The 15,894-nt window shown below is 40.3% G+C and overlaps 1 protein-coding gene across 2 annotated transcripts in view; it reads right to left on the bottom strand.

Annotated features, from left to right (window-relative positions):
* Nucleotides 1-7: 7 nt before the first annotated feature.
* EXD1 (exonuclease 3'-5' domain containing 1) overlaps nucleotides 8-15,894 on the bottom strand; it is a 22,652-nt gene continuing 6,765 nt past the window's right edge. For both annotated transcript variants that reach the window (XM_054197606.1, XM_054197607.1), the window contains 5 exons: nucleotides 15,259-15,363; nucleotides 15,054-15,134; nucleotides 10,962-11,105; nucleotides 9,204-9,395; nucleotides 8-1,896 (listed from right to left, as the gene is read on the bottom strand). In XM_054197606.1, the coding sequence (XP_054053581.1) occupies nucleotides 1,627-1,896; nucleotides 9,204-9,395; nucleotides 10,962-11,105; nucleotides 15,054-15,134; nucleotides 15,259-15,363 (792 nt within the window). In that variant the 3' untranslated portion in view covers nucleotides 8-1,626. The remainder of the gene's footprint in view (nucleotides 1,897-9,203; nucleotides 9,396-10,961; nucleotides 11,106-15,053; nucleotides 15,135-15,258; nucleotides 15,364-15,894) is intronic.

Genomic DNA, 15,894 nt, shown 5'->3' with positions numbered 1-15,894 from the left:
TTTTTTTATTTTTTCTAAAGTGAACTGAGACACAGGCACTATACAGTTTGATTATAGAATACTGTTAAGGGTTTCAAACAAAACAACGTAGAAAATGTGAAGACGAAGAGCAAACCTTGGAAGTTTTTCTTCCATTTTTTTCTGCCACTCAACAGAAGTGAGCAAGTCCTATCTATAGTTTCAAGGAAACTATATAGAGAAGACCTATTTAAATGCTAGTCCTCTTTGCAGAGAGAAAAAACCCCAAACAAACAAACAATAAACCCCCAAACCAACACACATTTCCCCTAACAGTATTTAAAAGAAATGCACACGGATACATCCTAAGCATTTAGTCACACCAATGTACATCCAAAGCTAAACAGCTCCAACAGGTATCGGTACGACGGCAGTGCCTGGCAGGAACAGTGACTGTTACCTCTTCATTCTCCCCTATTTCATGTTGTTCATCAGCATTCACAGATACTCACAGGCACAACCCTGAGAACAAAACCTTCCTTACACTTGAATAAAGTGTTCCCCACCCTGTCTGAAGCATTAGAATGGCAAAACATGCTGTATTTTTTTAAGCATTTAAATACATACATGGGTGTGTATACAGAATTTCAAAAGCAAAGAATTTTCAACAGTCCTATGCTTGCAAGTCAAATATAGTGATGTGCCAAAAAACATGTTCCAAGACTCAAGCATGGCCTGCATTAATTTTGTCATGTGGCAGACGAGTGCTATCAGTTGGAGGAGCTTTACTTTTTGTGTATACCATCCAAAGCAAGTATACTGGAAATAAACTGGGTTTGCCTTTACATCTTATTTTGCTTGTGTGGGAATACTAGACATCTTTTAAACTAATTTAACTTTACCCCCCCTGGTTTATACACACTTGTCTGTATACACACCACATTCATGTTCCAGCCTTATCTACACGAGTTTGATACAGCAGTGCTGACAAACAATGGTGGCGTGCAGCTTTCAGCAGGGAGCTTCTTTTCTCAGCCTAAAATAACTCTGACTTGGCAGAAAAGTCCTTTTCATTCGTACACCTCTTTGCTGTTCTTGCCAGCGTAGCGGTTCGTTATGGTGTGATCTTTTTCACTCTCCTATCAGACTTGTATAGCTATGCCAAGAGACTTATCTGTATATAAACCAAGCCCACACGGGTTGCCCAGAAGGTTGGGGTTTTTTTATTTTTCCAAGCAAACCCTTTCTAATCTCAATGAACAGGCATCTTATGAACTCCCCTGCTTACGTATCTGGATTGGATGAGTTTTACATATCTGCAGCAGGTAACAAAAGAACCAAAATACAATTTAAGACATTGGTCTGATAATAATGTAAGAAAAATAAAATTCACTTGTTTTAAAATCAAAAATAGCTCTTGAAAGAAATGGATCTCAAAAATAGACTTTGAGAAGAACAGTCAGATACAGAAGGAATTTCCTTTGAAGAAAAGGCCATCGCTATTTGCATTTAACAATGGGTTTACCTGTCATTGTAAATAAAGGAGCTTTTGTTTGACACTTCTGCAGGGGGAATAGCCCCTTTTTTCATGTGAATGTCTTCAAATACCCAGTCTAAGCTCATCAAGTCACCTGTATCAGAAATTAGATTTGGTCATCTGAGGCTGGTTTAAGGTCCTTGATTTTGATTTTCTTGACCATGTACGTCCTCATTGTAGAAGGATGTAATTTGAAACACTGCTTTATCTGTGGGAAAGCAATCCCTGTCATCTCTGTAGTTTCCATCCTTCTGTGGATCGTTTCTCTCTTTTAATTCCATGGCTGGTCTGATCAAAAGCCCATCCTCATTCATTCTATAGTCTTTTATTGCTTTCTCCCTTCGCAGCTTCTGTATGTTTGTCAGCTGACGCAGCTCCTCCGGCAGCTCCATGCAAGTGGGCTGATAAGGAAAAAAAGAAAAAAAAACAGAAAAGAAATCAAATCAATACATATGCATACACATGCTCTACTTTTGCTAGTACCAGATAAGAGCTCCCTCTGTAATTATCCAATGGAACAGAACAATCATCTCTCATTAGATCTGTGGAACTATTAACTACCTGCTTAGACAAACAATGCCTCAGGTGAAAAAAGTCTCTCCACTTCTAAATCTCTCCACTCCACTCCTCCCTTTCTTTTAAAGGCAACCCAAAGGGAAAAATACTAGACTTGCATTTATTGTTTACTACTTTATTATGAGGACCTTCAAGATTAAGTAATACTTCACATATGGGATTTAGATGTCTCCTGAGAAACCTTTTGCACTATAAAGTTGTTGAAAACCCCCAAAAGAGGCATAACCAGTTCATGTTTGCTTGTAGGAGCCACTGCAAAGACAGCTTTCCTGGCTTTTCATTTGAAACCATGTATTCTATCTATCCTATGGGTAGAAAAGAACCAAAAAAACACCTTATGGGGGGGAAAAGCCAACATAGTTAACAAATCAATGGAACAGCTGCTTAGGGAGTATGTGAAAAGAGATACACTCATTGATTTGGTCCTGAGCAGTGCATGGGACACTGGTCAATGTATTACATTCAAGGAGCTGCTCCTTAACAAGGCCTGCAAAGCTCACCATCTTTGTGGGAATAACAACAACAAAAAAATCCACAGTTGTGTTCAGCTGTAGAAAGGGGAATTACACAAATAAGGAAGCTTGATAAGAAATAGTAAGAGGCAGACAAGCAAATTCAATCCTAGCAGGTAGCATGGAGACAACTTCAAGACAACACACAAGCAGCATAGAATAAACATTACCTAACAGCAAAAAGATCACAGAAAGAGTGAAAGGAAACCACAGGACTACAGCTGAGGGGAATGGAGACTATCAAGCATCCTTCAGGAAAGCAAAGCCACATCCAAGTGAAGAAAATGGTAAGGATGAAGTTACAGAAAAAAACAAAGGGCAGGCCATAATAAGTCTATTAATATTTAACAAAATTATAACAGAACTAATAAAAAAAAAAAATCTTTAAACATGAGAGGAGGACAACATGTCAACCATGCTGCAGGACCAAGTGATGATCAGAATACAAAAGCAGCATAATAAAAAACACAACATTTTTTCTCTTCTACATTCAGCATGGAAAAAAAAGCGTGGAGATTCCCATACCAAAAACATTCGTTATGTACCCAGAATCTGTTTCAGATTGTCCCATATATATTTAATACCACTACTTGAAATACAGACAGCAAGATGGATTTCACCTGAAATTCCTAAACAGTGAAAGATGAAAGGGCTGAACTAGTAACTACAGTATCTTGCTTAAAACCTGCCTTGATACCCACAGATTGGAAGATGGGAAATGTTTAAAGAAGGCCCCAGGAAAGATATGGGAACCAACATGCTGTCAAGTCCGATGTCTGTATGAGCATACTGTTAGAAACACTAAGAACAGAATGAGTGCCTATATAGACGTGATGCGCTGGAAAAGAGTTACTGTGGCTTTTGTAAAAAGAAGCCATGCCTCACAAAACCCATGTCTAGAAGTTTGCAGAGATCCGGAGGAAGGTTAAATAGTTCAGACAGGATTACAGAAAAAAGCAAAGCAAGCGCTTACTTGAAAACACTGCACCTTCAGTTCTGTTTAACCAGAATAATTTACAGCCAGCTTCCTAACTGCTACAGTATCCTACAGTGAGAGGGAATCCACGCTCTAAACCACCTAAAGCCAACTTGCACAAAAATTCAGGCTGTATGCTCATAATGATTAGTATGCATTGTGTGCAGTCCCAACTCACCTGCCAATTAGGAAAACTTCTGGCACGCAATTATATTTAGACAGAGGACAGAGCTGATGCCACCACATGTCATGAACATGTTATCTGGTATTATATACTGCATCGCACCTTAACTGCTGCAGCTTTACCTTAAGTGCACTGGGAAATCAACTCTGCAGCACAGGAGCGTGCGACTCCCCTGTGGTACCAGAGCTCTGCTTGTGAACTGTCACCACTTAAACAAGAAAACACTGCACTTCTAGGAGAACGTTTTCTTCATTACACTGATGGGCTCCCAGGCTGCATTTGCTTCTTTGAATCTAAGTCCGAAATACGAGAATGCAGCTGCATTTCCAAGTACCTAACAACACACAATATGTATCTACAAGAAGAGTTAGAAATGTAGGACATATAGCTCCTTTACCAGCAGTTTCCTAGTGACAGAGCTGCAGAGGCACAGAAGCCCATTTTACTTGATGTCTGCATCCACAGGAAGAACAATTACTCCTTGCAGAGAGTTATGCTGAAAATGCAGAAAACTGCAGAGACCTTCAGGGTGGGAAGTTCTTGTTAAGTTCTCCCCCTCAGCAATAAGGAAGATCATCAGTTTGAGAAAGATGCTGAAGAGGGAAGCTGAGGGTTTTGATAATGAAGTGCTGGGTCAGAGGTTACCATTTTGCACCTGGTTTGTGGGTAAAAAGTCAATTGCTTAGGAGGGAGGGTCCACTATTCATAAGACTCAACTACTGCTTGCAGGTAATGACACAAGGCGCCACAGAAAGTGTCAACATACATTTCCAAAACTGTCAGGATCAATGAGATGCCTTTCTTTTTATTTCCTTTTTTTTTTTTAATATTTCCTTTATTTTTTCTTTTTTGCTCCATTTCCCGCTTCATTCTCTTCTCCCAGTACTACATCAAAAGGGTGTTGCATTATCATTTTTGACTGCTGTGGACCACTGGCAATACTTCACTGTTGCTAGCAACTGCTAGGATGCATGATATCCATGTTTTCCACAACCCTTTCCTGAAGGAAGCTCTAATCCATGGAGTTGCATCATGCCACTTTCACAGCATGTCTCCCACCTGCTGTACCACCTCATAGGCCAGCTCCTCATTACACGTTTTGTTACTGCTGAAACAACTATCAAATGACAAACGAATGTGTTTGCCTGTCCGGAGGCAAGGTGGAAGTCTTGCTGGAAGGGCTGCCCATTGGCAGATCACAAGGACTCTGTTTCTTTGCAATTTCCGGCAAAACATCTGAAAGATCAAGGGGAAGAAAAGATGGCTGGAACCTCAGGTGAAACTAGGACTACCACCAGTGACTGCTGCAGTTTCTCATGAGAATTATGACATCCAAGTCAGACTCAAACATGCTATTTGCATAAAATATAGAACTGCTGTTTCCTCTGCTCTTACCAGTTTATTGCTGTGAAAGCAATAAACTGTCATTAATCTCCATTTCTACGAGCTTATCTGTGGCCTCTGACAACCTAGGACTTTGTTCCCATCAAATTATTTATGAAAACTTGTCTTAAGTAAAGGGAAAGTACAAGCTTCTTTTGAAATAAGCTCCATCAGAACAAAACCCCCAGCAGTCATTCACATTCAAGAAACACGGCAAACTTAGACACAGGTATGCAATTATGCATAAGTCTGAAGTCAAGCATTCTGGAACATACTGAAGGCCACAGGGATCATCTGACTCTAGTAGGAGCTGTGCATTTAGCGAGAAAGTGATGCGTGTGTTCTGCCACTAAAGGGGTGTGTTAGAGCATAGAAAAGCTTCTCACTGAGGAACAAAAAATGCATGTGGAAAACTGACTGCAGAGACTGGGAATACAGAGCCCATGGATAGGGGGTGAAAATTACATTCATCAGCCTTATTCACACTTGCCTTTCCTCAACTCTCAGTGGATGCAGTGATCCATAAAGGCACATGAACATGCTTGTCTTTTACTCCACCATCATGCATATTCATGTTTTCTTGCTGCTATTTACAAAAGCAGAAAAAACAGGGTCTGGTCCAGATCTGTTCCTAGAGACTGAACCCCCTGATTCAACAAGAGGAGAAAGTAAGAACTGCCCCAGTAGTTATTATTCACCATTATTGGTCATTACTCAGCATTATTCAATTCACAGGCAACCTGAGACTGGAAAGCCGAAGCATCTTTTTCACTAAGTATATCCTGATACTGTTATTACACACAAAAGCTGTTAGAATTATAAACTTCTGGATGTGGCGGTGACCCAGGAAGCATTAGGAGGATGCTACCATGCCAGTCCAAGCTGAAGTTCAATGTTTTGAATCCTGATCCAGCTGCTGAGATTCAACATGTGACAGCTGGAGATGGGAAGGAATGTGGCTATGTATTCCATCCAGCTTCAGTACTTAATTTTTGATGAAACCTCGTGATTGAAACTGTGTCTGTATCTGTGTTTTGCAAGTATAGTTTCCATGGGAGCATCATAAGTTTGGGGAAATGGGAGAAGGAAACAAAAAAAGCATTCTTCTGTGACACGATGTCACTCAATAAGATCAGAGGAAATAAGAGCAGGCCAGGGAATCATGTCTCTGTTCACTGCGCTAGTCAGGTACAACTGTACTCAAACACCTTTGTAGCCCATAGGCACAACAGACGGCATGCCAACATAACTAGCTTTACCTTTGTCAAAAAGCTGAAGACCTGGTGGTTCTTTTTTAGAGAGCACGAGCCAAGAACTAAAACAGAACAGAGAAGGGCCCAGAAGAGTCTCCATTAACTGGAGTGATAGAAGTTAGTCAGCCTCCAGATCTGGTCATCTTCTCCAAGTGCCTGTAAGTCAAAGAGGCTGTGGTAACTCGGCGACTCTCTTCTAGTGGCTTTCAGGTAACTTTCAAGTAAAGGCCTGATGTAGCACAGATCATTCCTGTTCACTCAGGAATTATGTCCACCTTCCAATTTAGAAGCTGAAGTAGTGCAAGATATCTTTATAGCCCTGGAGCACTTACTGTCTTTGGCTTTGCTTGCAGTCCTGCTTCAGCAACAGAGGTCTCTCTTCCAGTTCTCCAACTTGGAGAGAGCATAGTAGATAACACATTTCAGGTTTCCAAAATGTTTCCCTGGCATGGTTATTTACTTCAGAATCCAAGGAGATCCATTACTTCTGATGAAGTAGTGTTGGAACTGCACCAGATCATGTCTGGAGAAGAGAGTCATCAAGCATAGAGTCTCCAACAACAGCAACGCTAGAGTCCGCTCCAAGAGGAAGTCAAGCTCATTGGACCAGACTGCTGTTCACCAAGGGTCCAAGGTGGAGCACAAGTGTAAATTGTAACTGGTCAGTGTAAAAACTAAAATAATACAGTAAAAGCATTTTCCAGGTAACTTTCAACTGTAGCTCTACAAAGTGCACAGAAAGCATAACATGGACCTTAGCAATGGATAAACTTCACTTCCAAATATCCATGAAAAAGCACTAGAATAAATAAGGGAATATCTGGAATGTGTAAGTATCTTGACTATTACTCCATTCTGAGAATCAGATCTGAATAAAGGCTTTTTGATTCAGGGAATTAACACCGACCTAGCCAGAAAACCTAGAAGTTGTACAAACAAAGGTTGGGTTATGGGTTTTTTTGCTGGTTTTTTTTTTTTTTCTTAAAACAGATTCAGCTCATCAACTTGCAAAAGAGTCCCTTAAAGTTAACTTTGTTTACTTGGTGAAGAAACTGAAGTAACGGACCAGCTTAACTAAACCAAACTCCATATTTGTAGTTCAAATATGTATTACAATCAGATTTTAAATAAAGTAGATGAAACATTCCATTTGTGTGATCTCGCAAGATACAGAAACAACAGAAAATTATTAACAGTGAAATGATGGTGAAAAAGGCTACTTTTACTATCCATACTACAACATTTCTAAAGCAACTGCAAGAAGTATCATTATCAGATGTGATATTAACTAGATCTTCAAAATGCCATTTGAAATGCTCAGGATCAGATTAATCTTATAGAATCTTATGGAATAAATGTATTTACAAAAGCACTGGCTTCAGCAACCGGAGTACCACTTTAAAAAAACCCTACAACCAAATAGCCCAATGCAAAACAGAATTTGTACTCTTTTCACTTCAACGGAGTATTCTTTTCCCTTGGGTCATGCCTACTTTTGCATGCATTTCACATTGGAAACTCACATGTCAAGCTCTTTTTTTTCCAGGAATTATGAACAGCTGCCTTCTTTTTGGCAGTTCTCTAAAAAGAAAAGGTTTTCAGATATGACCTCTCCTCTTCCATCTGTGAAGCAACTATGACCTCTTGTGGTTATCTAAACTAATCTCCTCTTAAATCCTCAATAATGGGATTTACTGCTCTGAGCCCTTAAGTAATTTCCAAAGGATTCAAGTCTGTGCTTGAGTGCTTTGTTAAACCAGGGCTAAGAAAAAGACAATTTCTTCCGTGAAGATAGACCTGCATTCTCTTTTCCTAATAAATACTTCAAGACAGCTGCAAAAATGATATGGTAACAGGATTTAATAATGTTAGTTCAGTGTCTTTGTGATGAATGAGGATGTTTGACTATTTACTTTTCACCTGAATTTAATACCAGCAGCATCTTACAGAGTTATTGTAAGCCCTCCTAAGATTAGTTCATTGAGAAGACAGAAAAAGACCACACCAATACTTCCATTAGACCTGTTCTTTCCACTAGAGCAGGAAGTCGAGCTCCTTAACCAAAAAATCTAATTTCCAAAAAATCTAATTTAAAAATTAAAAAGCAATTACAGAAGTAGCCACCATACAAGCACCATTACAGGATATCTGGGCAGGCAATACTACCAGTTCTATGTAACCAAAGATGAAAAGTGTTACTTGACTTGTTTGGTTTTGTTTTTTTTTTTTTTTTTGACAACACAGGTGAGAACAAATTAGAAAGGTAAGATAACCCAGAGATTCTTTTACAGAAATAAAAATCTTTGGCCAACAAGAGACATTACTTCTCAGAGACAGCCAGTATATGCAAAACAGCTCAGCGGTAAAGATGACAGAATAGGAGAAAAATAGAACAAAATTTGGGGACTAAATGCTCTTACCAAAACAAAGCAACTCTGGCAGCACCAGGTACCAACGCTTCGCAACTGCCTGTCCCTCTTCATGCCCTCACACATACACCACCCCTATTGAGCCCAGAGGTTCTAAGTCTCAGATAAGAGTGAACAGGAGGCACACGTGCTTGTGCTCATGTCTTAACAGCTGCAGCTCACCATCCACAGTACTAACTCGAGGTGGACTTGTGCTAAGGGACTAACATGAAATGCAGCTAGGTAGATACAGACACCATCACTTCTGCTGCTGCACACAGGAAACAAAGCATGTGGCATAAAGTAGTGTGAAGAGTTGCAGAAAAAGAAGCTACTGTAGCTAGGTCCTCCAGACTTTATCCATCAGAGCCTTAGATCGAATCACTAACCAGAGAAACAACCAAAGACATACCTACCTTTGTGCTCCCAAGGTGATCTCCAGACCCAGTCCTATAAGCATTTAAATAATCATGTACGACAGCTTTTAGGTCAGACATCAAGTTATCCATTAGAGATGAGTGGAGCAGCAGAAGGTACATAGCCTTCAGAGCAAATGCTTTAAGCAGAGAAGCTGGAAACGGTCTCAAGAACCATATGTCAGGATTCTCCTGTGTATTCCAATGCAAATGAAAACAGTTATTTAAGTAGCCAAAATTATAACAAAGCTTTTCATCACATTATTCTGCAGTTTACAACATATATCTCCTGATGCTGATCTCAATTTTCACTGCTACTGAATGCTTGCAGCTACTAAGGCCATTTGTGTGCAAGCCTGCAGATGTTAGAGAAGGAGGAGTTTGGGAGGAGGGATTACTTCTTTAAAAAAAGAAACAAACCAGAACCCAACACGCACCTATTCCATCATTTAATGATGGAAAACTCTGAAACTAGGTTTGATTCTTAAGAGCTGAGCTGAAAGATCTAAAGGGGAAAAACCCTCCCATCAAGGGAGCTGGGGAAGCAGCTGAGGATAGCAACTAACATCTTCAGCCATCACAACTGGAACCAGAAGAACATGAAAATAAGCCCCAGTTAAGCAGCATGACCATCATACCCTGAGCAAAACTGCCACTGCAGAGTGGCTTACACTGTGCAGTTCTGGGCCCTGCTATTTAAGGATGTGAAGGTCCTTGAATGCATCCAGAGGAGGGCAACATAGCTGGTGATAGGGCTGGAAGGAATGTCCTATGAGGAGCAGCTTGTCCCACGAGGACTTAGGACTTGTCCAGTTTGAAGAAACAGAGGCTGAGGGGTGACCTCACTGCTCTCTACAGCTGCCTGAGGAGGGGAAGAGGAGAGGAAGGTGCTGAGCTCTTCTCTCTGGTATCCAGTGATAGGATGTGTGAGAATGGTTCAAAGCTGCATCAGGGGAGGTTTAGACTGGACATTAGGAAGCATTTCTTGACTGAGAAGGTGGTCAAACACTGGAACAGGCTTCCTAGAGAGGTGGTTGATGCCCCAAGCCTATCAGTGTTTAAGAGGCATTTGGACAATGCCCTTAACAATGTGCTTTAACTTGGTCAGCCCTGACTTGGTCTGGCAGTTGGACTAGATGACCATTGTAGGTCCCTTCTAACTGAAATAGTCTGTTCTATTCTATTTATCAAGGTTATGTTTCCCAAATCTTATGAGCTCCTGGCCTATTACGTTTTCCCTGCTTGTCCTCCTCTGAAAGATTAACAAAAACAAGGGCAATACAGAATAATGATTTGGAAAATGCTACTGAAGTGCACAAGCAAGAAAAAAAATTGCTACTCTCATTTCTTCATTCTAATAGTGCTGGCAATAAAAGTTTCCTCTTTCACTACTTGACTCAGGATTCATTTTAATCAACTTGTTCTGTTGGAACTAGGTTTCAGAATTAGTCAAGTATATCAAGATATCCAGAACACTTTTTAACCAAGTTTTATATATAAATCTTCTATTGTACAAGCTTTGTGGTTCTTCAAAACCTTGATTTCAAATAAGCTATTGGGAAATACCAGCATAAGCACTGATGCCAACTAAAGCTTGCATCTGTCTCCCAAGTCAGTGTTACAACATGTCTTTAACTACGGCAGTTTGACCACTGCATAGTGCCATTGCTCTTAAAAAAACATGACAGAAATATCTCAATATGGGCAAAGTACAGCTCACAACTGAGTCTCCAGAAAGTGCCTCACTGAATCACTCACTGAAGCCATCTGCTGCCTGTACTTCATGATGGCATCCCATTTGGAAGGTATCTTCAAATGCTGCATCAAACACTCCTGTAACGTGCAGACACGGTGCGGAAGGAAGCCACCTGTTGCCATTGAGAACTGCAGAGCATCAGCAACCTGTGATGGAAAGGATCGATACGCCATGACCAGCATCCGTTAACACAAGGCAAAGAATGTGGAGGTTTGACAGTGGGGATGCATATTAGAGGTAAAGTACACTACAAACCAGTTAATCCTCATTTTGACTGCATGCAGTTGCAGACCTAGTAATCCGATTCCTTAAAGCTGTTAAGTTACACAAAAGGGTGAATTAAGTTACAAGAATGACTTATATAAGTTATATGTTGTATTAACCTAAGGCTTTTTCTAGCCCTGTACTCATCTCCAAACAGCAGGCAGTAAGGAGCAGTATCAGAAGAGAGTAAACATACAGTGATCCTCCCCTGGAATACTTACAATTTTGCCTTTTATCTAAAACCTGAAATAGTGATGCAATGTAAGGAAAACATGAAAGAATATTTAAGTTGTCAAAAAATCTTTTGCCAGTAAGAGTCATCTTTGACAGCATACAGAGCCAGAATGGACGCAGACAACAGCCTGCAGCAATGACTGCATGGCATGGTGTTTGCTTGTTTTTCATCCTGGTTTCATCCCTTTTGCCCTTCTGCAGCAAGAGCGGGAACAGCTCTGACTTGTCCCTAACCAAGGAACACAAAGACGAGTGGGACTATTGCAGCAGGTGCAGAGAGGTGACAATGGTCAAAGGGAAGCCTGGAAGAAAGTACACTCACCAGGGGAATGGGGAGGAAAAAATAAGAAGTCTGAATCCACACTCAAAATCTGAGACTGAGCTGTCTGTCATTAGAAGAACATACCCTTCAGATTTCCTCTCCTACTCAAAAGCCCAGATTCCCACTGTGGTCCCCCGAAATCCCCACTGACCTCTCATAGCCCTTTTCTCCTTACTAAGAGATCTTGAGCCACTCAACACAAGTATACACAATCCTGCCAACAAAACCATGAGCTTACAGGCCAGCCCAGTTTTATTGCAAGGGTTACAGCTGAAGCCGCTATCCCAGCTGTTCTGTGCTATCGAAACCAGTCCACATAGAGACCAGTCCACATAGTGCGTGGCAGCACCAGCAATGGTGACCACAGAATTGTAACTAACTTCTTCTGGACTCTTACAGTGAGGGTAAATTTCAAGACCAAACCCCCATTCCTAACTTATCTATAAAGTCTTTGAAAAAAAAACCCAAACACCTCTTCCTGTCCAATAGCAAAGGCAAGCAAGTTGGTATGATTTATTAATGACTAAAGCTGCCTCTAAGGCATCAGGTAAATAGCTAACTGCTGCCTTCTCTGGGAGAGAGGCAATGTATTTGCTAAGCCTACCAGAAGAAAGTGCTAAGCCAATCCATTTACTGAATTCCCAAGGAATAAAAGATCATATGAAGGTATTACGAAGAAAATGCAAAACATTGAAGTACCACAAGTAGAACAAGCAATCTTGAACTAAGGAAATAAATTATGTCAGACCTCCTATGCTCTGTGGTAGGACAGAGAATCTAGGACTGCCTATATTTTTGCTAGGCTGAGTACACTGCTGCAGTCCAAAGAAGTCTACAACCACCAGCTGAAAAGTAGCAGGAAACATACCTGGAGAAAGGAACTGCAACAATTCAAACTGATGAGTCCACTGAAGACAAGAAAATGGAGAAGACCCAGGTGAAGCTGACCTTCATTGGATTGTATGCACAATACAGATAAAGAGGAATTTTCCATCACTCATTACCGAACAGCCCCCTTTGTATTGTACTTCTGATCACTAAAACCTTCTCTGGCTTTTCACCCTCAGTGGCCAAACACAGAAGAATTACCCCAGAAAAGATCTTCTCAAGCAATCAGTTCCTTTTACTCAAAGTCAAGACAAAGATGATGTTCAAACCTACAGAAATATATTCCATTCATCTAGAAGGTTAGTGAGAGTTTCTAGTAAAGACTTTCAGTGCTTTGGAAAGAAGGAGAGAAAAGACAAAAATGAAAGAATCTTTGCAATCAATATTCATAAGACATCTAACCTGAATGAACAAACTTGCCCACAATGAAAACAATGGCTTAGCTTTCACTGTGAAAATCTTTGTCCAAAGTCATTGCATGCTAAGGTTTGAACTGAAGGGCAGAAAAACTACGACATGCTAACGAGTGTGTGCATTTACCTGTGGAACCAGATGACAACAACAACCAGACAATAATTGTTTAATCAAAGAATATATGATTAAATGTTGATTAATCGTAACGTTTTATGATTAAACCTTGCATGGACCTCTGTCTTATGGAAAGTCTCAGGCTGTCAGATTTTCTTTATTCTTTCAGCACACACCTCTAGGAAGAATTGTATTATTTCTTCTGGTAGGACACAGATATGCAACCAGCAACATTTTACAGTCAGCAGGAATTTGCAGGTTGCTATAGCCCAACAGGGATACCCCCTCCACTACACCCAAGGCAGTCAAAGGTGAAATAGCAGTATCAGACTTCCACAGATGCTATCATTAGAAGTTACTTCAACAGGTGATGCTTAAGTGCTATAAGAACATAAATGGAGTAACAGCCAGTGAACATCGGAAACCTTTCACTGCCGTTCTCTGTGTGTTGTGTTCATTATATTAGGTTACTTATTGCAAGGAATAAACAGTTGCAGCAACTGGCCAAAAACAGGGATAAGGAATACTTTTCAAATTATGCAGGCAGGATGCCACCTAAACCAGAGTTCTTCATTCCATTGCTGTGTTTTTTAAGCAGTCTTACTTGTGCGTACGGCCGGTTGCAATTTTAACAACACTGGGAAGCTGTCTCTAAAAAGTGCTTCACAAAAAGCACCTATGAGAGTTTGCTCAGAGGTATCTCCCAGTTACTTGCTCCAGTAGTACGAAGTAGAAGACACGACAGCTTAATTCCACAATATCAGGGGCATACTGCAAGGTAGCCAAAATCAGACTTCACTAGCTTACTTACATTAGGAGTAGGATTCAGGCCAACGAATCAGAGTAATTGAATCTAACCCTGCAGATCTACCAGTGCAAGAAAAGCACACACATCAGCTCATACCAAGACAACAGAACAATGAGTGCAATTCTGTGTACCTTAGACACTAGGGTGGATAGTTCTGGTTAGCTATTTCCACTTTAACAGTTACATGTCCTAGCCAGTACGTTTGGGAGCACTGGTGGGAATTTTCACCCCTATCTTTTTCATGCAGTCAAGATTTAACACTGACACTGCTATTTGACCTGTAATGGAATAACATAATTTTTAGGGGCAAAGGGCCAAACTAACATCAGAAAGGGACTGAGAGAAACCTCTGCTGTATAAAGCTTACCACATAGCCCAGATTAGGGCTTTGAAGAGTTACTATAGGCAGTCATATCTATGACATGAAAAATCAGTATAAAGGCAATGACAAGTCATACATAATTATGCATAACATATCCATGCCCATTATGAAAGATCATAGCCACTGTGTTATTTTCTTCTCTCTTGAAAGGCTCTAATTCTCCTGTTAGTCACACATTAATTACCACAACTACCGGGGCCAGCACCAGCAACCTGGTAACCTGGCCTGTTCCCTCACATCCACCACTGTTTTATTAGCAGGTGCTTCCCAGGGCTGGATACCTGTAGCCTTAATCTGCCTGAAAGAATAACAAAGAATGTAAAGCACAAGCTGACCTGGCTTCTGTTTAAGTCACAGGAGACTCAGGTTGTGCCAAGTTTGATCAATACCAGTTAATATATCTTAAGAAAAAACCAAAACAACACATTAAAGTTGCTGCTAATATTAGATATTAACTACCTTTTGAAATGGGTCTACACAAGACTCTAAATAACATTATCAGCCTTGCCTGCTCGTTCTTTTTAGATAGAACATAAATACTACATTTATGTGGTTCAGCAACTGTCACATTCTAGTAATGTTAAACCTTCTCTGAGACAATGCCCTGAACAAGGCTGAAGCGTTTCTTGTTGAAACTTTTATTCCCAACCACAATATTTGAAGGGTACCTGTGTATCAAAGACATTGAAGAGAAGGACACCGTACTGGTGAAAGAGGCAGTCTGAGATCCAGCGGCAGTCATGCATGACCTGAAGCAAGAAAGAGCTGTCAGACAAATTTGTGTCCAACTGTGACTTTTTGGTGCAACTACATCATTATATATATATACGACCTCTGCCACCACAAATGTCCTCACACAGTCTCTACCCTTACCTTCAAGATGTTTTTATCTTCCAGCACCATTTGTAATCCATTTTTGAAAGCCTGAGGTCCCAGAAAGAAAATATCAAATAGAAAAATACGGCTCTTTGTTGCTATCTACAACAAATGGCAGAGAAAATGAGTGAGGGACAGAAGAACAAAGGATTTGACAGTAGGAGAGTGTGCACTGTTGCCCACAAGCCATAATCTCCTATGTACATGCTTATGTTGGGGAGAGCAGGTTTAGTTTCCTTAATGCTAATTCATGAACAAGTCTTGTTTTTTGAGAGATGCTCAGAGACTCTCAAAATAATTAGAAAGAATGACCCAACAGTCTACTATATACAGTTAAATACAGCATTTTAAGACACATCAAGAGCAACCCTATGCATGGTACTTCTTACACCTATTATGGTGATATTTTTAAAGAACCACTTCAACAAAATCCTTGTGCCCATGACATTCCTTTCCTTGTCAAAGGCCACTACCAAAGAAATAAAGGACATAATTTTCCATCCTACCATTTCAAACAGGATATAAAATTTAGGTTTTGCCTATGTTCAAGTTCATAATGGTTTAACAAAAGATGTTATTTGAAAGCAATTTAGGTATACCAAAGCAAACATTTTGTGGACACTTCTGCATAAA

Source organism: Rissa tridactyla, chromosome 4 (assembly GCF_028500815.1).
Source record: "Rissa tridactyla isolate bRisTri1 chromosome 4, bRisTri1.patW.cur.20221130, whole genome shotgun sequence".
Taxonomy (NCBI): domain Eukaryota; kingdom Metazoa; phylum Chordata; class Aves; order Charadriiformes; family Laridae; genus Rissa; species Rissa tridactyla.
This window is presented reverse-complemented; position numbering and strand designations above follow the sequence as displayed.